This window comes from Pezoporus flaviventris, unplaced genomic scaffold, assembly GCF_033815535.1.
Source record: "Pezoporus flaviventris isolate CSIRO_AGI_PZ_B2104156 unplaced genomic scaffold, CSIRO_AGI_Pfla_v1 ptg000007l, whole genome shotgun sequence".
In the NCBI taxonomy this organism is placed as follows: Eukaryota; Metazoa; Chordata; class Aves; order Psittaciformes; family Psittacidae; genus Pezoporus; species Pezoporus flaviventris.
In genome coordinates, this window is record NW_026892555.1 from 33033036 (window position 1) to 33058058 (window position 25023).

General features: G+C 40.7%; 1 protein-coding gene across 1 annotated transcript in view; it reads left to right on the forward strand.

Moving 5' to 3' along the window:
- The first annotated feature begins 1949 nt into the window (after positions 1–1949).
- Positions 1950–25023, forward strand: part of EYA1 (EYA transcriptional coactivator and phosphatase 1) — a 163608-nt gene continuing 140534 nt past the window's right edge. Inside the window, exons 1-2 of the mRNA XM_061448299.1 lie at positions 1950–2074; positions 14680–14787. Coding sequence (XP_061304283.1) covers positions 14755–14787 — 33 coding nt within the window. The 5' untranslated portion in view covers positions 1950–2074; positions 14680–14754. The remainder of the gene's footprint in view (positions 2075–14679; positions 14788–25023) is intronic.

The following is a 25023-nucleotide window of genomic DNA, read 5'->3' on the forward strand; positions in this document are numbered from 1 at the left end:
AAGGGAAAGAATTTGGAGATAGGCTTCGTCCTACACCTCACTTGGCTTCAAAGCAAAGGCTTCATCAAAGAGTGGATAGTGAGCCACCTGCCCAGTAAAAGACCATGAATTTCTGAAGCAACTGCTCTTGTACAATGTAGAATTTAGGCTGCACATATCTATTCCATGAATTCAAGGGAAAGTATGTTGCAGAGACCCTGTTTTCCTGTTTGTTTCCAGAGATTTTTATGGATCCACATGTGCTCTTCTCCCTTTCATATTGCACTAGAAGGGAGCAAGTGGACCTCTCTTGAGTCTTTCTTATAATCTGTGGACTACGATTTTTATAACCCATGGATCCCATTCTCCCCTCAAGTATGTTAGGACAATTTAATATGCTTCCTTGCAGTATAAAAATGCTCAGCTGTGGTAGTATAATCTGTTATTTCCCAATGTCATGGGTCAAGGTGAGTTTGGCTACTGAATTTAATGGGAATTAGAGTAAGCTCTGCTTAATATCCTAAAATTGTGTTGAACTAGAAATGGTCTAATAAAAATGAAATATATATAGACACGTACATAAATATTCCACAAATCAAAATACAGCCTAAAGGATCAATTTAGCTTCAAAAGGATGTGGAGTCCATTTCAGCTTGCCAGTTTGTATGTAGCCTTGTGCTTGACAGTTTAATTAACTCTCACCCTCTAATTTACAGGACTGTTACACCAGAGAAGAAACAAGTGTGTGTGTGGGGAAAGCCCTTAAAATTGTGAAAAAGCAAGAATGGATTCCAAGTGACTGGGATCCTTCAGGACAAACATCTAGATATTCTAGTGATTTAAGTGGGCTGAAGTACAGGATGTCTGTGGCATCACTGGTGTATCTATGGTTAAGGAAGATTGTTAAGTGCTTGTGGGAACATAACTGCCATTTCTCTAAAGGTAGGTATATTTTTTACTTTCTGAAACCAGCATACAGGCAGACTGTGAAGAGCTGGAAAGGGAAAATAGCAGAAAAGTACGTCCTGAAGACAAGTGTCCAAAATAATGGAAGAGCTTGAGGCAATGGCAACTTTCTTATTTTGACTTCTGGTTTAAGAAAGAAGAAAAGGAGGAGGAGGCCTGGACTACAATGTTCATCTTTACCATACAGGTAAAAAATCAGTGATCGTGCTGCTTCTGTGTTGGAGCAGCTTGACAAATTGAGCAGGGCACTCATTGTGTTACACTCAGGAAACCATGCTTCACACTTCATGCAGGGTCTAAGTTCAGACCTCCAGGGTGGGCAAGAAAAGAATGTTCTATCACTGTTTTGCACTGGCTCTGTACCTGAAGCATAACACACACGGAATCATACACATGCTTTCTCTCTTCATAGGTAATGAGGAGGGGATGACGTGCATACGCTCTGATTTTAGTGATGATCCGAGCTCCGTGGGGTCAGGTGCCATTCGCCTAGCACAGCGTCTCCCAGAGCAGCATCCCCATGCTGTCCTTGATGTCTTGACTCATTCTTTGCCCTCCCCATCAAGGGCAGCGCCGGATGACTCCCCACCGCGGTGAGCAGCGGTGTCAGATAACGCCCTGCGGCCGGGACTGCTGCAGGTATCCCCCGGCTGCCCGCCCTGCAGCCCCACGCTGCCGAGGAAGCGGCGGCGCTCCAGCCCGCGTCTTTAACCCGCAGACACCCCACGCATCCCCACAGCACTGCAGGAAGCCGGGATTCCTCAGGGACCATCCATCCCCCCTCCAGCAGTGCTGTCCCTCTTAAAAACAGATAATCTAAGTAAAGGACGGAGGGAAGCTGCCGGAAGAGGTCGGCGGCGCTCTCAGTGGGCCTCGGCGAGCCGGGCGGCGGGCGGTGCGGCCGGGCAGGCGCGGTGTTGCCTCCGGGCGAGGCGGCGGCGGGAGGAGGCGAGGCGGAGCAGGCGGGAGGGCGGGCGAGCGGGCGAGCCGCTCCGGGGAAGTTTCCTCGCCGCCGCCTCCCCGAAACCCCTCCCCGCCCAGCGCGGCTCCGCGCTCCTCGCAACTTACCGCCGGGCGCCGCTCCTGGGGAACCTCCGGGCCCGCGCCGCCGCGCCGGAGGCCCCGCGGAGTAAGTGCGCACGGTGCCGAGCCGGTGCCGGACACGTGGGTGCGGCGGGGACGCGCGGTTCAGCCCCGGGCGTTGCGCAACGGCGCTGGGCTTGAGGTAGAGGGAGGGAGGGGCGAGGCTGCGGGAGCGCCGGGGGTAGGGAAGGGAAGGGGCAGCAGAGCTCGGCTCGCAGGGTGCCGCGGGGTTCCCCTGTGCTGGCCGGGGAACGCCGGGCGCTACGGCTCGTCCTCGGCGGCCTCGGTGCGTCGGGTGTTTTGTGGCAGAGGGTATGAAAGTGCGAGCGCTGAGTGCGGCAAGTGTTCGGGAAGGTGTCCAGGGTCCCCGATGAGGAGCGGGCAGCTCTTCCTCTGATGGAGACAGGCGGCCGATGCCGGGGCACCGATAGCCATCCCAATCCCACTGCCAGCACAGCACTCCGGTGAGCCGGGCACGACCCCCTGGGGCAGCCGCCTCCCCGAAGGGAGCCCGCTGGCTGCTGCCTTCAGGGTGTCTAGGGTAGGCGGGAGGGATGGAGGGATGCGCTCTTCTTCGCACATTCCAGCACCTTGCTCGGGACAAGGAGGGCGCCGAGCATCGGCCGCAGGGAAGTAAGGGGCACACGCACAGGTGTGTGCCTCAGCTCGGCTCTGGGGTTTCCACTTTGCCCGCTGCCACCTAAGCCCTTCACAAGGATTATTTTTATGGCTAATTGTGAGATGATTTTTGTCTGTGTTGGTCTTGGAGGCAAAACTTTTCTGCTGGAAATACTCTGTTCTTTAAAACTGTAACTAAGTAGTCAGTTTTTCTATCACAAAGTCAAATACCAGAGTTTTGTTCAATTTTTAAAATATAATATTAGACTTCCCTTCGCCCCTTTCTTTCTTCTTTTGGGCTCTAAGGAACATAGCGTTGCATTTAAATTGCAGAGGAGTTCACACTGAGTCTTAGTAGCAGAGCACTTTCATGGTGACATATGCTTTAGCAAAATGCAGTATGAACCACAGCACTAGGCAGTTGCTACATTTGAAGGCTCACACTTTCCATAGTATTTTAAAATAAAAATATGGTTATATGAAGATAAATCAGTCATTCAGTGCTGTGAGAAGTTCTTAAAAAAAGAGACTGTGGTGTGTGGAAAGTCCCTATGAAACAATTCCAGATCAGAGCTGTTCATTCTCTGCCAAGAGCTGTGTAAGCATGAACCATAATGAGGGTAGTTGTAGGATCACAGAGTAGTCATGGAGCAGGTAGCCTGGCTGCATCAGAAAATAAAGAGACAGAAGAGCAATATGTATGGAAATGTCCCTAATTGAGGACTGCAGCTCATGGAGGTAGCTGGCATATCTTCTAGACTGGTCTGGATGCGGTGTGCCCCCCCCCCCGAGCTTTGTCCTAGCTTGCAAGCATCATATTCTAGCATAGATTTCTGTGTAAGGTAAAGTGCAAGTATCTGCATCCTTGAACAAACATTTAAAATTTATGGATTAGTCTTTCTGAATGGCTTGGCAATCTTCACAATGGTAGAATTTGTAATAGCATCAATAGAAATGCTTCCAACCCATCTAAGTAGACTCTAAGTCACTGGTTCCTCACAGCTGTTATTCCTCCCAGGCCTGATGTTTCATTCCTGATTTTCTTCTTTACCTACATCTTCCCATGAATTTAGTCATTAAAAGGGTAGGAAGAAGAAGGAGGAAGCAAGTTGCTGTTTTCCCTGTTTGTGTCCTGCTTGCGCTGCAAACCCTGTAGTTGTGGACAAGGTGAGGGATAGACCCTGGCAGGAGAATTTGAAAATCTTCAAAGGTCATTTGAACAGTTTCTCCAACTCAGTTGGAAACTGGGAGCCTCTTACATCCTGTGATTTTAGAGATTTGAGGCTATTTTCTTTGTTTCTTTAATTCAGTTACTTAATTACAGAATCCAAAAATACTATTGCTCAAAGTAACCTTTCCTTCTAGATTTAGAGAAAGAAAGGAAGAGCGATACACAATTGAGAGATTAAATTAAATTAAGAGGCTTGAGGATTTTTTCCTTCCTTTAATTTTTACTCCTTTTATCATTTAATCTAATACATTGACCATGATAAGATAATGATTTCTGAAATGTCTGGACACTTTTAATGCTCTTTCACTCTCTTTTTTTAACCTCTTTGTGATACAGCATCTTATCTCACTCTGTCTTGGAGTGCTAATCCTACTGCATGGCCATAGAAAGTAAAATGGGAATTTACTATTGAGTTCTATGATCCAGGCCACATTACAATGAAAAGGCTTTAGTGGTTGGACCAGGGAAGATTTGCCCAGATTTCATGGTGTGACAATGTACAGTGGCTTCCTGGGAGAGGCACCCACAGGAACAATTCTTAGGGAAGCCAGGGGTGCAGCTGCTGCCCATACCCAAGGCAAGACCTGGGTGGGTGCATGGGCCGTGCAGGCAGTACAGGCAGCCAGTGCTCCCTGCCGCAGCCTGCTGTGATGGGCTGCCCTGAACTCCCATCCCTGTGAGGTGGGTCTGCAGTTTTGCACCTCTCCCTATAATGAAATGAGCTAGGAGAAAGCTCTTTTTATTTATAAGAATGGAAATTGCGTGTAAAGTCCTTAAAAATCAAGGAGGCCACAGCTGTCTTTCCTGTGCTGTTTCCATAGCGAGTCGCCACTACAACTGGCCTAATTCCTGACTTTTCTGAATTTTAATTTCTCAGTTCAATAGCTTGAGCTCTTTATCATCTGAATATTGAAGGGGATCCTATAGTTCTGTGTGAATAAAATTTTTTTTTTGGCGTTTAGGTTATACTGTTCTCAAAAGAAAGTGAAACATTATGTTCAGAATATTAGTGGAGTTCACTCTTTATTATGAAATATTATTCATTATAACTTAGTTATAACTTTGACAAATGAAGCAATAATTCATCTTTTGTAAAAAATGAAAAAATAATGTTATATGGATAACATCTGTTGTCTGTTAGATTTTTCACACTTAATATTTTACTATAGCCAGTAATATATAACAATAATCATAGAATCATAGAATAGTTAGGGTTGGAAAGGACCTTAAGATCATCTAGTTCCAACCCCCTGCCATGGGCAGGGACACCCCACACTAAACCATGCCACCCAAGGATCTGTCCAACCTGGCCTTGAACACCGCCAGGTATGGAGCATTCACAACCTCCCTGGGCAACCAGTGCCTCATCACCCTAACAGTAAAGAACTTCCTCGTTATATCCAATCTAAACTTCCCCTGTTTAAGTTTCAACCCATTACCCCTTGTCCTGTCACTACAGCCCCTACAGTTTCATGTAATTACAGTTTCATGTTGAGTTGTGATGGTGAAAAAATATTACAAGAGTATTAGGATAAGCAAACTCATAAGAAACATGGCTGTTGCTAGAGGACAGGTTGATTTCGTAACTTCAACTGTGTTTTGCTCTTGTGGGTTTTGTTTGTGTCATAAATGTATATAAGAGTCATTCTCATTGGTGGATATGGTTTGGAGACATGGAGAATTGAAACTAAATACTGCTGTTTGACTAGGTGCATTTTTTGCTGACAAAGAACACATAATGCATCTTCGTGTAATTGTGTAAGCAGAACCTATTTATCAAGGTTCCCAATCCTGAAGTTTTCTGGTTTTAATATGTGAAAAATGTTGAGTTGCTGAATTCATTTTCATGAAAACAGAGTCTGGCAGAAATCAGAGGAAAAGAATGTCATCTGTCAAGCAAGAGATCTCACAAACCAGCATTTAAAAATGTTTTTTAGCATTGTTTTCCAAGGAACCAAGAGTCTTACAAATGCTCTTACAATCATTTCCCTCTCCTCCCCTATAATATTCACATCAATTGTCCAAATTTGGCAAAGATTTATTGGTGGGTTTTAGTTTCATAAGAAGTGACTGCTGGCTAGAGAAAAGAGGTCCTCGCCAGTGTCTCCTCCCTTGACCATCACAGAGTATGGATAGTGTCACAGGGAGCCAGGCACCACTGTCCCGGGGATTATACCCTGAGAGGCAAGAGTGTGAGGATGTAGCACAGGGACATGAAGGAAAGCTGGCATCATTGTTAAGTAAATTTAGTATCACTCATGGTTTAAAATTATCTTTCAATTAGTGAATTGTTATTTCTGGTCACCATGGGTCAGGCTTCCAAAGGTATTTAGGTGACTAAAGGTGCACCTGGGTGCTTGCTGTCATTCATAAGGGTGCTTGCAGTATAAACAAACAAAAAACAAATAAACAAATATGTGTAAATGGCTATAGATGTTTAACCTGATGTGGTGCCTTTAAATATCCCATTGGACCTCCCATTGATAGCTTTGACAGTTCAGTGATACAGCCTTCTGTTTTTCTCAGGCTTAGGACCATTCATTCTCTTTCATTTGGACTTTAACAGAGTTTGGGAGATAACTGATTCTCATAGATGAGTCCAAATGAAGAAAATAGACTACTTGCATCTACTAGTGAAACTCTCACACCTATGCAAGTAGGTACCTTTGCGTATGATGAGGAACAGAAGCATCTATAGATAGAAAATATGAGTTCTGGCATTTGATCTGCTGTAAGGATTGAAAATAAGATGCTCCTTATACCATGTGAATGTTGTGACTCATCAAAGAAAATTTTGGTTGACCTTAAGAGACGGGGAAGTTTTCATTGTATGGTAGGTAAATAAGCAAGCAGCACCCTTAGCCTTGTTGATGAGGAGGTGAGGAAGGTCACGTGTACACATATTCAGCTGGTGGTTGATCCATTGTGAATCCTGGAAGCACCACTCACGCAGACACACCAGAGCTCTGGCCGTGTGCCACACGAGTGCAGGCACACTGCCACAGCACCAAGGGCAGGGTGAGGCCAGAGGCAATTTGGTGTTTCTCATCAAGCGTGGGACCTCAGCTGACCCAAACACAGTGGTCAGGTTCCCCTGCACCGAGAGATGCCAAGACTTTGGCCTGTGAGTTTCCCAGCTGAGCGTTAGCTTTCAATAGCAAGGATGACTCACTTGGAACCATGCATTCTGTAGCTCATCCTATTTGGGTGTATTTTTCTGCTCTCTGGGATACTGTGGCTTCCCCTGCTGAAAATGCTGCTGGTAGAGCTTCTTACTTGAATGCTTTTACTAGCTTGCGGGAAGCCTAGGCATTAATGAAGGTTATTATAATTTCAGACTCAAACATATCTATTTTTTAATTAATGAAAGTTACAAAAAAACCCTGATTGAAATAAAACATAGTTTCACCTAGAGGAAAATTACTTATAATTGCTCTGTGTAAATTTTAAAACCTTTACATGTGACTTGTATTAATTCTACCTAACAAACTTTGGCTTGTTTGCACTGAATTGTGCAGAAGCAGTACAGTTGTTTGTTGTTAGGCCACAAACTTTTATAGACTGCATATATTTTACAAACTACTTTAAAAGCTCATGTAAAATAATAAGTAATACCTTACCTTTAATCTAAATTTATAATAGGTGTAGAAAGGCTTCCTAGAGCACATATATAATTATTACTCATTATAAATGTTGTATGGAATCACATGGGTTGAAAGTAAGCTTTTTGTAAAGCATCTTACACTTCTTTCCTGAGCTAAGTAAGTATACAGTTGCATGCTATGTTTTGTAGCTCAACATTTTTCTTTGATGCAGTTCATATACTTTATTAACCATGACACTTACTCTAACAGCGTTAACTTGTGGATCCCACATCTTTTGTGGTCTCTCTGATGCATGAAAAGCTAAATAAATTTAAAAAAAATGGCTGTTGCATTCTGGTTTTCTTCTCGTTATTCATGCTACATAAATAACCGAGGGAAACTGGGGATTCTTATAACTTTCAATAATAAAGATCCCATGGAATGCTAAGAGCAAAGCTGTATAATCCTTGGTTGAGGCACAAGAATTCACACTGTAAATGGTCATTTTATTAATTTTTGAAAGCGTAAGTTTCCCTTATGTTTTCACCTTAAAAATATTCTTTATTTTCTGTCCTTTCTTTGCTGAACAGTTTCAACCTATTTTAGATACAAATAAAGTTGATCACACTGGATAGTTTAAACTTCATTCTAATTTTGTAAGTCATTAAAAAAAAAAAAAAAAAGATGTTGGCAAGCAAGTTGCCAGTATAATTTTAATGATTTTAACGTTGTTCTACAGTTTGACTTCCATGTGTATTTAATATTTAATGAAAAATATGATCTTTTGCTATGTTTGGAGAGCTTTGCTTTTAGAATAACATTATTGCTCTAAAATTATATATAGAACCATAGAATAGTTAGGGTTGGAAAGGACCTAAAGACCGTCTAGTTCCAGCCCCCTTCCATGGGCAGGGACACGTCCCACTAGACCATGTAACCCAAGGCTCTGTCCAACCTGTCCTTGAAAGCTGCCAGCGATGGAGCATTCACCATGTCTTTGAGCAACTTGTTCCAGTGCCTCACTATGCGTGTGTGTCTCCCACTTTGGCCCTTCGTGGAGTTTCCTGACAGAGGCATCCAACTGGGTGCCTTTGCAAGGGAGATGAGCTCGGCAATCTGCCCATTGCTGGCAGCAGATTTCATACGTGATGCACATACTCGCCAGGACCTCATTCCTGTTCACATCTTAAACCATTTGTGACCATGGTAGGTCAAGGAAGCAACACAAAGACTTTACCAACACTGTTTCTGAACCAGTTACATTTCAGTTTTAGAACTTGCAAAAACAGTGATAAATTATTAGCTTAGTTTTTGCAGTTCTCCAGTATGAGAACTTAGCCCTTCTCAGATGCTTTGGGAGTTTTGATCATTACATTGTCAGGTTTCTTTTTCCACCTAAGGAGAGGTTTCTCTCTTTGCGTTTGACCAAGTTCCAAAACTGGGGGATCAGAGAGTTCTTCTGATCTTGCTGAGATTATCAGCTGTCAGACCCCCACTCTCTGATAAACATAGCAACAACTTTTTGCCTTTGTCTATTTCTTCAGGTTGGAATTTTCTGTTATTCTCATTCCACTTTCTTCAAGTGGCTTAGTCTGAATAATTGTGCTAATCAGGCACAAGCATTTTTCAAGGTTGCTTCCACTTGAATGGAAGATATTCCAGGTTAGCAATTTAAATTAGCAAATTGTTCATAAACAACTTGGAGAATGAGGTGAAGAGTAGTGAGGGCAGACCGTGAAGAACTGCACAAGGACCTTACCAGACAAGTCACTAGACAAGAAAATGACAAATGAAATTCTGCAGAGATAAATATAAACTGTTAAACCTTAACCAAATAGTTGTATCTGTACATGGGAAGTGATGGGCACTGAGATGATGCTCACCGTTCAGAAATGAAATCTCAGCATCAAAGAAAATTCCAAGAAAATTTGTTAAGTGCTCAGTAAAGCCCCCCAAAATCGATGTTCAGAATTCTTAGGAATCCCGGAAGTTTGCGTGGGTTCATAAGGAGGATGGACAAGTACTTGAGCGAGCTGTACTGAGGGTTGCTAGCCAGATGGACTCCATAAGTCTGAGGAAATCCTCTGAACTGAAACAGCAGGAAACTGGAAAGATACTGGGGAAATGGCATATGCTTGCTCTGTTCTTGCTCTTCTGTGTCCAGTCATGGCTGTCATTGGAGGCAGCACCAGGAGGCTTGTTGGTCTGAATCACTATTGTGGTCCTTATGTTCTCAGAGCCCCTTTTTTTCTTGTTAGATTTAATTGTATATGGGAGACCTAACACAAACTCTATTGTCACGTCATTTCTTCAAGACATACCTACACTTACAGTGTTGCAGCAATTTTGTAGATATAATCAGGATTCAAAAAGTAGAACAGATATGTTTCCCAGGTTGTCACCAATATTATTTGCTTGCGCTCTTTGCTTTTAAAGTGCTTCCTTCCATCCTTCTTTCTTCTTCCTTGTGCTCTTGAGTCTCCATTGTTGATCTTGTCCAGCACCTAGTGAGATCTCTGGGTAAGTAGAAGCACCTCATGTTTCTTTACCAGAAATACTAGTTTTCAGTGAAATTAAAAACATTAAGGAAACAGTTTAGGTTTAAATTGACTTTTTTTTTTTGTAATCTTTATTTTAAAGTTAAAAGTGATCACATAGCAAAAAAATCTAGATATTTAGTTTGTATTACTGACTTCAAAATAATGAGATTACTTTGTTGCTGACTTTGGTGAGTGTAGGTGCCATGGGTTTTACATATGTCTGTTGAAGACACTGGAGTCCTTGTCCTATATTTATATAAAGGAAAGCTTACCAATAAACCAATAAACTTAAAGTTTTTCAGCCCTCTCTCCCTCATGTTTACTCCAGCCACCAGTTCTGAGACTCCATGCATTTCTGCTCAGTCCTATTGGAAAAAAAATGGTCTGTTGAGGTGGATATGGATGTTTATGGTGATGCAGAAGTGTTGGCCAGTTGTGCAGAGTGCATTACCTGAAGGCTGTGTACGCACAGCAAGGTCTGGGGCTGGCACAGAGTCTGTGTTTAGGTCAGTGTCAGCACTGCAATTGGTGTGGGACATCTTCCAGCAGATGTGCATGTTAGGTCCTGCACATCTGGGCACCTAGCTGTTTTCTGGAGTCCCTGAGGCTTGCTGTAAGTCAGGATGTTGTACAGAATTTGCAGGCATTCCAGGCTGAATCAGAGGTGGTCTTCAGTCACAGAGCTGGAGTTAATTGCTTATAAAGCTGCTGAAAAGTCCCTTCTAAATTTAATTTAAAAAAAAAAAAAAAAGCCCACAACCCTCTTCCGTTTTATTTCCTTTCTCTTTTTTTCTTTCTTTTTTTTTTTTTCCTTACTTTCCCCATTTTGGTTTTTAGCTGTTACACTTGGCAAGTTTCTTTCCTAGCATTTGGAAATAATTGTTTTCTAAATGCTACCAGGTTATCTGCCAAATTTAACGCCTTAAAAAGGAGCGGGGGTGGGGGAACAAGAGACCTACCTGGGAATGGAGCAAATGTAGGGAGCTTTTAGCAAGTGCTACAAAGGAAACTTCCCAAATATAGCACCTGAAACCAAAACCATTGAGTTCCCTAATTTTAACTGTAAAATACCGCATGCTATCATCTATATGGTAAAAAGAGACCCTTTCACAGAGGGTCTCTTTCTTTCTTTCTCCACCAAATGATAAAGCACGTGTGGATTTTATGTTATTTTTTTTCTTCTAATGAATGTGCATGGTTTGGGGAGATACAGTTTTGTCCAGGTGTTATTAGAAAATCCTGTCAGTTCCTGAGAAAGTGTGGTCAGTCTGACAAACTTTTTTTTTTTTTTAAAAAGAAAGAAAAAGAAAATAAGAGCAAAGCCGTATCCCTTGTCTTGGAGATTTTGCAATGGCATCATCTACCGTGAGGTTCTAAGACAGAAACATTTTTGCTGGTGGCACAGGAACAGGAAAAATGTCTAATCCTTTCTTCTTGGTGATGGAAAGTGTAAAGTAGTGGAAGATATTGTTGTGTTCCTGCTGTTTCTGATCACGGTGAGCTTTTGCAGGGGCTCACTGCAACTGTGTGCTGCAGCAGCCCTGGGTTGGCTCAAAGATGTGGGTGTTAGTGGTAGAGTAGAGCTTGCATGAGAAATGCAAAGTTTTTATGGAGAACAGCTTGGCAAGTGAAAGAAATCTGGTTCCTTGTCCTTAAACATAGGTTGTAGGTGGAGGGAGCCAGCTATGGCCGGTTACTTGGTCACCCTTGGTCAGTACTGTCTATGAAAGAGACCACCGTCCGCTGTTGCCTCCCAGCCCTGAGAGATTATTTCACAGTGCCTCTGAATGCATTTAACATCCACTTCCCATGTAGTCAGACACTCACTTTTGTCAGGTTTTGAGGTGAGCACTCAGATGGGGACAGCCCTTACAGAAAAGGAGCTTACTGAAGTCCTAGCCACCTCCACAGACCGGCCAGGGAGTGGCTGGCAACTGCCCTGCACCTGGCTCCAAAGGCTCATGTTCAGATCCATGTGTGCAAGGAAAATTGTACGGTGTTGGATGACGTTTCAGAGAGAAGGGAATAAAATCCCCTGTAAACCACTTTCTGGACTTCTTTGGTCTTTGTGTTTTGTTCTTTTATTATTATTATTATTATTGCTATTATTTTAATTCTTTTTAAAATGGTAATAGCTGTTTAGAAAAGGGACTGCAGGTTATCATGCCTGACCCAGCAGCACTTCTTTAGCTGGTGGGACTCTAAGTGCTACCATAGTGTATTTAATAATAATAATATTTAACCAAGCAAATGACTTCCATAGAAGTAGAGGAAAATAAAAGGAGATATGTACTTTCATGACTTCCCCTCAATTTAGATCTTGTCTTTTTCAATCATTTGAAGTTTTTTCCCTCATATTCAATGGCATATTTTGCATATAACAAGTCCTCTGTAATAGATACTCTACGTAATGTAGATGTAATTTTTGATATATTAACAACTCAAGGGAATTCAATTAGTTTTTGTAAAGCTTTACTAAAAGTTAAAAATAACCTAAGATGACAATTATAATAAGGATAACTAAGTTGCTCTTGTTTAAAAGTTGAATTTTTCAAAATTAAAATTACTTAACTACATTGTAAATCAGCTGTTCTGTATTAGCATCTAAGCCCTCATGTTACTGCTAACTTGATTCTGCTGCCCGACATCTCTGGTGTCTGCTGAAGAAAAGTCTCTGCCCCTAACAGAGTGTGTGGGTATATATAGGGCCCCTTCTTAAATTTTTTTTGCAGTGACTTGGAGGGTGGATTATGTCAGAGCACAATATGCAATAGAGGGCTCTTTTGACGCTGGTGTGTTATAGGAATCTCTCCCAGAGAGAGAAAATGTTCGCTACAGCAGCTTTTGCAAGCTAGGATGCCTAATTACGGTTGAACTATGTTATACACTAAAACATATATGCTTTTTCCTTATGGGCTTTAGTAGAAAATGCTTTTTAAATGTAGACAATTACCAGTCTTGGTAAAGTTTTCTTTCCATTAGTAACAAGAGCACTGCTGATCTGAAAAGCTGTCAGGTCATCCACATACCAGCATTACATCAATTGACTTTTGAATATTTTTCCATTAGAAAAGGCTCCATTTTATTCCCTCGCTGAAGTGGCAGACTTTCAGCTTGTGCGGTTTTTCCATTTATTGAATTTTGCAATAAAAGAGTTTTTGAAACAGATGTCAGTCATTGCTTAGGAGTGGGGCATTGTTAGAGAACTATTTTCTTCTGCTTTTTGCTATTATTATTTTTCTTTCAGTGTTAGGAGAAATTCTTGTCCTTCCCCTCCCTAACTTTAATTATCACTTTTTAAAGCCTTAAATAATTTTCAAATATATAATCTGGTGTAAGCACAAATATGAGCACCAAACCCAGAGATTTCATAGAAACAGTTCAGATTGGCCATTGTTCTCAGCAGGAGTGGGACTGGATTTGATCTCTCAATTGTAAACCAGAAAGAAGGGAGTGGATGCATTACAGAAGCATGGTTCATATTAGCATCTTACTCAGGGTGTGGAGTGGACCTGTTAACACTTTCTTAATGTTTAGATTTTATAGAAGTAGCTGATGTGTACAATGAGTAGTGTCCAGTATGGATTTGTTGTGCACAGAGCAACAGGGCTTGAAGGGATTTTAATTTTTTTATTTCTTGCACGAATCCCATTCAGGTAGAAAGATACAGAATAAGATTTCAGGATCCCGATCCTAAAATATACGTGCTTCATATACACAGTGGTTTTAGAACAAATTATCTTCAGGCCATTAGATCTCCGCTTGTCATAGATAAGCAAAATGCTATTCACATTTTTAAGGGGGATGTGCGTATATATACACACACTCCCCCCTAAAATCAGGTTTACATTTTTAGTATTCTTTAGCAGCCTAACAGGTTTTCTAATGAGAATTTCAGTTGGGCTTGTTTGACTTATTTGAATGTTTAATTCTGAACTTTAAGACCATCACAACCTTTTATTCTAAAGAAAGTTGGCTATGTAAGGAAACCATATTTTGAACTGATGTCTGTTTGGGGGGGGGTAAACCTTTGTTAATTCATCTCGGCACTTCACTGTTATTTTTAACATCAAAGAACACCATTTTGGAAGGTGAGAGAGCACAAAGCATCCCATATTTATAATTTATAGGAACTAGGACTGTGACCTAATGTAAACTTGAAGAGATTTAATATAAAAATATCTTTAGCTTGAGGGCAACGGTTTGAAAACTTTGTGGATTTTCTTTTTTATCCTGGCTCAATCTACAATCAAATTTCTTTGTTGTTATTTCCTCTTAGCATTAAAGTACAATTGATGTTGATAGATATCAGGGAGAGGCTGAACTTCCCCCCACCCCCCCAAAAAAAAAAAGGGGAAAAAAAAAAGAAAGAAAAAAGAAAAAAAAAATTAAAGATGTGTTGTTGGCACAGAAAGCAGCGGTAGAAGAGTTTCTGGCTGCCTTTTATTCGTCTGCTGACAGCAAGCACAAGGATCTCGCTGCCTGCTTTTGGCTTGTGTGGATTTGCAATAAACAGCTCAACTATATATTTATTTTCAAGATTGATTCAATTCAGTGAAGATAACTGCTCCCGACTTGTGTATACTTGTTAGTTAATGGAAAATCACAGATGTAAAGATCAGCTCTTCATTTCATGCCAACAAATTAATACGGTGATGTGGTACTGTCTTTTCCACAGGTGTGTGTGTGCTAGGACTGTCTGAACCTCCCTGTAACTAGTACCCCATATATAATTTGGAAGAAGAAATCTTCAATGGAAGACCCCCAGGGAATAAATCAGAAGTCTGTAAGTAAACAACTTGTCAGTCCTGAGGAAAAAAGTCATGGTTTTTAAGTGGTAATGATTTTTGTTGAGACCAAGCAGCTGGAAAATCTTAGAAAACTACATGTGCTTTTAGTGATTTGAAGCAGTGAATGATGAAATTCATTGAGAGGTGGAGGTACTAAAGCTGCAGAAAATATGTATAGATTTAAAAATACTTGTCTTCATCAATTCATGTTACGAAAAGCTGGGTGTTGCTTTCTCCAAGATTCATTTGGCTTGCTGCATTTGTACTGTTAACATTTTGATCTGTTAGAAAGTTTTTGTCTCATTATTTGAAGTTATTTCTCTTTGCCTGTATGAATATATGCAAATATTGCTTCTAGGAGAAGGGGGTACAACTCCCAGCTGCAAAGTCTCATGAACGGTGGCAAAATTTGTGTTTCTTAAAAAAAGATATGTTTCCAGCATTGTTGTTTCTTGTAAATGCTTGTTTATAAAGTCAAAATAGAAGAAATTTTGAAAACTATCACACGTGGTTAATAATATTTTAAAATAATACTTCATGTTTGGTCAAATGATTAGTGTGTGTGCTATGGATTTTTTAGTTTTGTTTGTGATATCATTTTTGGCACTTGGTGAAAATCAAAATGCTACATGTATGTTTTTATTCTGGATTGTTTTAGCAGAAACAGTGCACAATGAAATTGCCTTTTTTTTTACCAGTTATAAAATAACTCCAAAAACTACTATTCAGTAAATTCGATTAGATTTATTTCCTGCATTTTCTTTCTTGTTTATTCTCTACATCTGACAGTATTCTGCATCATTTCAGTCTTCCCCTTGTATATCCAGTTTCCCCAGTGCTTGTGTTAGTTTTTCACATAGCAACAGAGTAGAAAGAACCAACCCACCTAATAATAAGCCTGTTGTGTTGCATGTTTTTCTTACACTTTTGGTCCAGTGTCTTTTTTAACTGTGTGAAGCAATATGGCTTTGATTATTTTCCAATGTTCATTTGTTCCACAGTCTGTCTCTATGTGTACATTTGGGTATTTATCCATTGCTGCTACAGCAATTTGTGGAAAGGACCAATTCACTCCTAGAGAAAGGGGTGGCCATGGTTACTGACTGGTGCTAAACAGGGATGGTCCTGTTTGCAGATGCAGTCCCAGAGCTTTCAGCACCACCCAAGCTCAGTCCTTCTTCTATTCAGGATCAGGCTTTCCTCTATGCATGAAACGCCTTTCCACAAAGCTGTTGGGATTTTCTGTGGCTTCCACTGCCATACTGCCTCTCTGTACACTCGGCATAGCCTGGGCTTCATGTGCTGCAGTGGGTTTGGGTCTGGTAATTGTATGCTGGAGCTGTATGTAATGACAAATGTAACTGTCATTTAACATAACGGGAGTATTAAGGGAAATATTTGTTCATGGTTTGGCACCACCAGCACTCCTGTTGGGGTTATTCACTCCATTCCTTCTTTTCACCACTTAGTCCAGAGAGCCTGTAAAACACTTCATCTGCTCAGAATTTCCCTTCACGTTACCCAAGTGGGTGGTAGTCATGGATGCTATCAGGATTGTAAAAATTTAAATCAGTAACTGCTGCATTGACAAGCACTCAGGCTTCTGTAACTCAGGCAAGGACTGAACAGCCGAAAGGTATATGACACAGGGCAGAAGTACTACTGTGGGGTATGACTCTTTTGATTGCTGTGTCATCAGATAGGTTTAAAATTGGGCTATTAAACTTGTGAATCAAATCCTGCAATTAGGCATCATTCATAACTGGACCAGTTGCTGTGTTTGCAATAGTGAATTGACCAACACGGGGATTTCGTAAAAGCAGTAGTCAGAAGGCAAAATAATCTCAGTGAAAATAAAGAAGATGGCATGAACACTGTTTTTATTTAGTCTGCTCCCTGTGTGCATACAAGAAAGAAAGAAAGAGAGGGTGAGAGAGAGATTAGCACTCTGCAATTACAACACAAAACCCAAAAGCTGTTTGGGATTTAGCAACTCCTAAAACCTGGAGGTTAGGACAAGAGAAAAACTTTTCTCTAAGTGCCAGCTACAAGGTACTTTTATTTTGGAAATGGCCAATGCAAACTATGCTGTGGAAGCAGTTTCAAGTACATGTGGGTAAGGGAGGACCTTTATTCAGCAGCTGAGAGTTGAAGGTGTATAATGTTTTAGGAAAACAGAGCTAGATGGACAACAGAGCAAGTACCAGGAGAAGGAGAAAGGGAAATAAAAAAAAAGTTTATCAGATAACACTATAAGAGAGTCGATGAGTATGTACATTGCCACGGTCTTTGGCCAAGACTTCTCTGTTGAGAAGGAGGATGATGTTTCACATGGGAATGCCTGTTAGTGTCTAGTATGGATTTATTGTGCACTGACAGCCCATCAGAGTTAACACATACAAAGGATACCATAATAAGCCCAGCAGGTAAACGTCTGCACTCCGTTACATTCATACAGCTAAGAGGGGATTTTAGCATCCAAGCAACACTTTCATCACCTGGAGAAATGGTCCAAATGGTGCTGTCACGTGTTTGGTTCACATTCTTTATGAACTGACTTGTAAACTGCTTGCAAACTTGAACACTGCATCTGCCCTCACCTTGCTTTACTGAGAAAAGAAGCATAACACAAATCTGAGGCTGGCTAGACAGAGGATATCAGTGTATTATCCTGCCTGAAAAAGTCACTGATGCTAACTTGCTTTCTTTCGAAGTCCAAAAAAAAAGGCTTTCAAGCTTGTTTTCTAATAATATGTGCACCTATTAAAGATGGTCCATTTGTGTTTTGTCAAACTAAAACAAGTGGTGGGTTATTTTGAACTTGTATTTCTTTATTAATAAATTGGTTGTTAATTTCAACCCAATTTGTCAGTGAAGCAGAGATCTCAGTGATAACAAAGAAGTTATAAATTCCTACAACTGGACTGTCTCAGTGTCTGGGCTGTCCCTTCTAAAAGACTATCAAAATGCCGTGCTGTTCACCTCACTGACCTTTCTGTGGAGGTACGTCTTCATTTGATTGACTTCGGAGCAAAAAACCCATGAAATAGTATTATTTGGCTTGCTGCTGAAATCTGCATGTCTGATACATAGCCAGCATGATTTCACTTTGAAATGCTATGCATAGGGTTGCATAGCTCATGCTCTGATTTCTGAGTTTGTGAACTCTTTTCTTCATCATCCTGAGGAGACTTCTCTGCCTTCTTCACTCATTTGCAATGAGTCCCACCTGTCACACATACCTGAAAAGAAAAAAACCCACATCTTTTAAAAAATATCTTTGAGGTGAAAATGTCAGTTTGGATGTTACAGAAATTCTGATTATAAGGAAACTGAGAATGGGTAGCACTACATCTTATATGAAATTGGTTTTAAGAACTTGGTGAAATTATTGTGGTTTATGTTTGTGGTAGGCTTAATCTCTGCCAGCCCCAAACTTGGCATTGTCATGACTGCATTGCCCTAGAAACCCTCTAGAAGGTTTCTTCATCTACAAACATGACAAACATTGATAATCAGAATATTCTGGTGTGATATGCTTGATGTACATAGTATGTCTGGGTTAGGGGTACCCTGATGACAAATTTTTACAAACCTCCAAAAGGACATTTTAGAGGTAAGCAGGTATTTTATTTAGTTTGATTTGCCTATTGATTTTTTAAAAAATGTATGGATTTTGATTTATTTGCAAGATTCAGCACAAGGAATTTTTCATAAATAAATACTAGGATGTTTTAAGCAATTACCCTCTGGGAATATTTTGGAGAGTATTCCTCCTCCATTAGTCTCTGTTTTGGTAGCAATGTTGGGTTATTATATAGCATAAAATATGTTTCATTTCTACCCTGACCAGGCTTCTAGTTGAAAATTCTCATTGCAAAATTGTACACCAAGAAGTATTTTTCAGCACCGAGTATTTCTGATGATGGACTTTGCCCATCTGGAAAAACAGAGCAAAGACTTTGAGGCCCTCAGCAGTCAAATTAGATCCAAACAGTGTGTACCCAATGAGCCAAGAAAGGATGTGCTCCTAGTCTGCTCCAGCAGTTAATCTTCTCCGATTCCCCCTGCAGTCCCCAAACCTCAGCCTTCGGTTGCCTCTCTGGGCAGCCTGGCTGCATACTTCCAACTTATTGCTCCTCCCAGCTGCCCGTGGGTCACAGCTCTCCTGCTTACCCCATGCCATGTATTGGAGAGCAGGGCTTGCACTGAAAAGTCACCTCATATCTAACGGGAAGATGCAGAGCGAGTAGCTGGTTTCAGCAAGAAAAGCAGGGGGGAGGTGGGGAGGAGAGGGGGAGGAACCAAACCAGAAAACATCCAGCACCTGGCTGCAGCAAAATAATGAATTTTGCAGCAAACATCCGAGATTCTGTGGAATCTTGGAAAAACGCCAGACTCCACGACCACAGAAATGCTGAGTCCATGGGGCCCAGACAGAGATGGCTGGGGCAGTTCACATCTCTCCCTCTTTGTTTCGAGCTCCTTGCAGTCTTAACTGAGGCATCAGGTTACACTCTTTTCACATTTTCAAGGTTATCTTCACTACCAGAAAGGGTAGAAAGTCCATTCTGTTTCGAGGCGAGCTGGGGTTCAGTGGTGTGGCTCTCCAGCCCAGGAGCCGTTTTAGAGGCCATCATGGCTATGCCCGTGGGCATGGCCAGTGACAGCCGGACACGACTTCCTGCTTTGAACAGTGACATCAATGGCATGTTTGTCATGCTGTCACATTATGTGTTTGTCACATCAGGGGACCAAGTCTATGAGGAAAATGGGTGAAAAAGCAAGCGTTTTACCTCTGGTGAAAACTCATAGCAACCTGTGAAAATCACCTATATTGGTGCTACCTCAGTTTCTCTCAAAGGCTGGCACAGCAGTGTACTCCCTCCTGTGTCCCCTTGCTATTCTAAAGAAATGTATAATGTGCTTCCTTTTTAGAAAGCTCTGCAAGGCAATAACCAACAAGCACCATGCAATTGCAATCTGTAACTCAGCCTGTAAAATGGAATTGTTGCACCCTTCCCACTCCCCTTCCCCTCTCTATCTGCAATTGGTAGGATATTGGAAACATAAGCCACAAAACCTTCTTACAACACTTGGTGTCAATAAGAGTGAAGAGGCAGAACTAGCTGATATATTTAAGATCCTCACATTGAAATGAGCTGTTGATAGGCAGTCTATAACTGCTTAATCAGTAACTATTACTAGATTTTTTTCTTTAAAGATATTTTAGTGAAAATATTCTGGAAAATTGTAAGCTGTTTGTGGACAGTTTGTTATTCACTACAAGCTATTCATTCAGCTGGGCTTGCAATAATACTACGGAGGAACTCTTGATACTTATAATGTGCTTTTCCTAATGGGTGGCAGAAACTGCAGTGCTGTAGGCAGTGATGCTTGCAGCACTGACAGAAGTATATCTATCCACAGCATATAGTGTTGGGCACATCAATCTTTGCAGAACCAGAGCCTTTAGGCATCATAGCTCTAATTTTTAATGAGTGTTTATAATTATCTGCCAGTGATTCTAACAACTAATCCTACCGCCAGCATAACTCTCAGTGCATTTTCCGCACACACCCATCTGCACTGGCCTTATGGTCCTGGCTTTAGGATTAGGGCAGAGACCTTGCAGGGATTTTGTTGGGGTCCAACAGATACCACCAATAACCTTATAGCTACAAATCCTCTTTGAGGTGAATCTTTGTCTTTGTTAGGGTGTGAGACATTTTTAGATCACCTTGTAAAATTGGGTGTATAAAAAATACACAGTCCGTCTGACTCTTTCCAGCCTCTATATATAGTTCTGCATGAAGTCTCATGTTGAAAGTCCTGATGAAGTTGTAGCTTAGCCCTTAACAGTAAAAAGCAAACTGCCAGTGAAGTTTATTTTCTTTTTTCTAGGTTTTCTGGACCATTGTTCCTCTCGAGGAGCCATGTTTGTTAGTTTTGGCTCCCTGACTTTTCTTCCTTGAGGATAAACTCTCCTTAGGCAGTTGTACAACTATGCACTAAAAGACTGCATAGCAGTTTATTCACAGCACAAGCTCCAGCAGAATTCTACTGTGTGACTTCCTGGCTTAATAGGGGGTGCATCTGTAATGTAAATGCCTACTTGATTTTGTGGAAAACCAGGAGGTTTTTTGTTTGTTCTTGTAAAAGATTCCTGCTGGAAGCTTGACTTTAAAGTTGGCATCCAGCCTTCTCTGCTGTGACTCGGATACTGATCTGATTTTGTGCTTTCATTGCCATTTTTATATTTTAAAATTTTTAATTCAACATTAGCTTTGCTTACAAGCTACAGAGCAGAATAAAATTGCATTACAAACATTGTAGTATTAGATTTTATCACCATTTATTTCTTCTTGTCTGCCCAGGGATTTCTACATGTTCGGTAGAACTAATTTGCAGTCAGACACTGAGGTCTTCTAGAAGGCCAGCAGGCTCCACAAACTAATTTATCCAAATAACCAATCCCTCATAGGCCAACCATAGAAGGACACCAAAATGGTCTAAGCAGGCAAAGCCCGCTTTTGAAGTCTGGAATGTTTTGACTGACTTGAAACAGGCGGCAGGAATGAAGGGATAATTTTCAGTGACCCGTGGGACTTTTTTGGCATTTTCAAATATTAGGTAAAACAAAGAGAAATTGCTTGTTCTAATTTAGAAAGACTTAGTGATCCGGAAGGTAACCAGACTCAGAATTGAGTACTAAGGTATAGAGCTGAAGTTTACTCAATACATTGAGGGTTTGCATCTGGGTATATAGTATTTACACACCCACACATACACACGCTGCTTTACTTATACATGCACATACCTAAACTGTTTTTTGAATTTCACTTTTATAACAAAGCTTGAGTACAGTGTATATCCATGCAATATTAAGTGAACTACCTGAAACACTGTTCTTATGTACATACTGTTTTTCTTGAAACAATCACTTCTAATTAGTAGGATGTGTTTCTGTTGCTGCCTCAAAAGCTGGGATACTCACTCAGGTGCCAAGACTTACATGCCATACCAGTTTTCTTACACCCCCTGTCCTGGTGCCATTTGAGTAAACGTAGAAATTAATATAATTTTTCAGTTTTCCAGTCTAACGTAGTCTTTCAGACCTGATGCATACAGGAACCCACAATTTTCTATGAACACTTCTAAGGAGAGAAAGAATATGAATAATTAGGAGCAAAATTAAAACGTTACAGATCGGGTTCTTCATATTCAGCTGCAGCTGCTTGAATGTGTGTCTTAAAGACAGTATGGAGCAATCATCTCATGTATTTCAGCAACTCCCTTAGAGACATGCTTTTGTATATTTTGTCTCAAAATTACCAAGCAGATTTATGTGATAGGTCCAATCCAGTAACAACACCAGTGCATCAGTACATCCAGTAGCAACACCAGTGACACAGACCACCTTCAGCTCTTTGCTTCTTCCCCATGATGTTGACTGACAGATAAATTGGAGCTTTCTAGCAGAAAGGACATTGTCTGTATGGAGGAATCACTAAGCCAGTAGTGATGCTTCCCTACCCATGCTTAATGGAAGTATGTTTCCTTAATGCAGTATTTTGACAAGGATTTTAGTCACCAGCTCACCCTTTTCCATTTGACATCCTTGGTGATTCTTGGGAGCTGTAAAGACACAAAGCACACAGTTAAGGGAGAGAGTAAATGCCATCTCGTGTGCACTCACAGCAGGGTTACAGGTTTAAGGGTCTGTAGAGATCTGTGGGGATCACGTGTGTGTCTTGTCAACTTTATGGATAGAAATTTTAAGCTGGCAGTTTAAAGTTGGCCCTTAAAGCACTGTGGTATTTAGTTAGCTATAGCTGCTGATGGTACTGCTCCTACAGACACATCAAACTCATGGATTTAGTTTGTCGTTTTACATGGGATGCTGAAATATAAGTTCCTCCTGATTTCAGATTTCTCTGAAGTATTTGTGCTTAGTATTGTCCTATGGCAATAGACAAATATGATAGGATGACAGAGAAATCCTGTTCAGTGCAGTTTTCAATCTTATATATGCTGACCTCAGATTAGTGGATTTCAGAAACATGATGTTTAAATTAATGTTATTTTGGTGTGAGTGTATATATGTGTGTCTGTGTGTGTCTGTGTGCATGGAATGTATTAGATTAAATTAAGTTATGTTCCAGCTTTTACTTGAGGAATATAATTTTGTTAGTAGTTAATAATGTTAATGCCACGATTTTCTCATATTATGTTTACATATATGGCTACAATAAAATCAAATTATATTTGCTGGGGGTAAGATTAGTCAGTCAAGGACCTATTTACAACAGGAGAAATTAAAATTCAAAGTTTGTAGGAAAGAGATTCTTCTCTCTTTCTGTCTGCCTTGCTTTAGCTGCATTGTCTAGACTGTCCTAGAAGTCATAGACTTGCTGGTTCTGCAATCTATGTGCGTGGCACAGCATCAGAGTCTGGCAGTGAGCGAGGAGGCTTCGTAGGCATTTCTCATCAATCACATAGAATTTGTCATTCTGACATTTTTGGCATTCAAAGCCTTATATTCTGCCATCAGCATTCACATAGGGTGAACTTTCTATTGTACCAACAATGCACCTAGACAACTGTGCAGGGCAGCAGATGGGAGAAAATTTCTTCCCAGCTCCTATGGTGATCAGCTCATACCCTGAAGCACAGGATCTGATTATCCTGATTTTTTTACAGAGCTATAAATGTTAATGGTCATAAGTCAACGAATGAAATTGCTTGAAGATAAAAAATAGCTAAGTTTTTTCCCAATCTGTTTTAAAATGAGCAAGTAGGAGAAAAAGCAATTTCAGGCACACTTGCACACTCCTTACACAGTGGAGTAATTTAAAAATATAATCTAAGTGTTAGATTTGATCAGAATGAATGGGGATTAAAAAAGAGAGAGCTTTTAGAGTAGGCAACCACTTTTAGGGTGCTTGTAGATTCAGGTATTGCTCTTGCTGAATGTGTGTTTTGTCCTGTAGATATTTTTAGGAAAGTAAGCATGATCTAGTTTTTATTTTATTTTTATTCTTAATAACTGGACATATTTTTCATGTTTGACCACCCTTTTAGGCCTGTAAATAATTTAAAAGATCTAAAAGTATCTCTGTATTCAGAATCAACGAGTTAAATGCTTGTATGCTTTGCTTTCACCTTCAGTTATTTGTACATGAAATAATAATCTAAATTTAGGGATGGCCTGTTTCACTTCTATTTTTCTACCCTTGTTTGAAGTATGTTTTGAGAACAAGGTATATTTAGTGGTAGGCTGATAGGTACATCAGATATGTCATTTGCAACATTTCTGAAAAGGAGAAGGTGTAAGATCTGTTTTATTTTTCTCTGGTTTTAGTAAGTCACTGTAAAAGCTAAGTGGCACATCAAGCAGGTTTATATAGTGCAGACATTGCATAAATCCTCTGCTCAGTCCCTGGAAGGGCTGTACGCTGCCATTATGCTTTCTATAAACAGAAGACAAACACACTGCCAAATCCTTGCAGCACTGGACACCAGCTCTTTCTGTTCTTAGCTTGTCTTGTTTATTGTTACTCAAAGACTCTTATTTGCCAGTACTGCATCTGCTTTTGGTCGTCAGGAGCAAAGAGTATCTTGCACTTCTTGGTACGTGGACTCTCCATCTTCTCAATTTCTTCTCCATCTGCACTTTTAAATAAAATAATTAGATAGTATTTTGGTCTGACTTTGGAGAGTTAAGGACAATAGCTACTCAGGAGCAAACAATTCTGTGGTTCTGGGGCTGGACAAGGAGACAGGAGCCTTGTATAAAAGCTTGGAGAACACTCAGATTTGGACTGGCAGAGAAGAGCAAGAGGTATGTGAATGTGGGTAAATTGAGTTAGACAACCTAGCTTGCTGTTCTGCATCTAACAGGGACCAGGAGCAGACATTTAAAGAGAGCAGGAGAAATAAAACAAATCCTGCTTTTGATAAGATGGAAGATATAGACAAACCGTTGTGTTTAATGCTATCCTTCATGAACTTGCTTTTATTTGGACATACTTATACTTTGAACCTTGGTGTTGATGAGTTCCACAAGCTAATTATGTGTTTTTTAAGGAAGTCTTTTTGTTGTTTTACACTTGCTGCCTGCAGTGAAAACATGGGTTTGTTAAGTTTTCCTGACATGAGAAATAATGAATTGTCAATCTCTGTTTGCTTCCTGCAGTCTCTTTCCTGATTCTGTAGACTTCTGTTGTTCT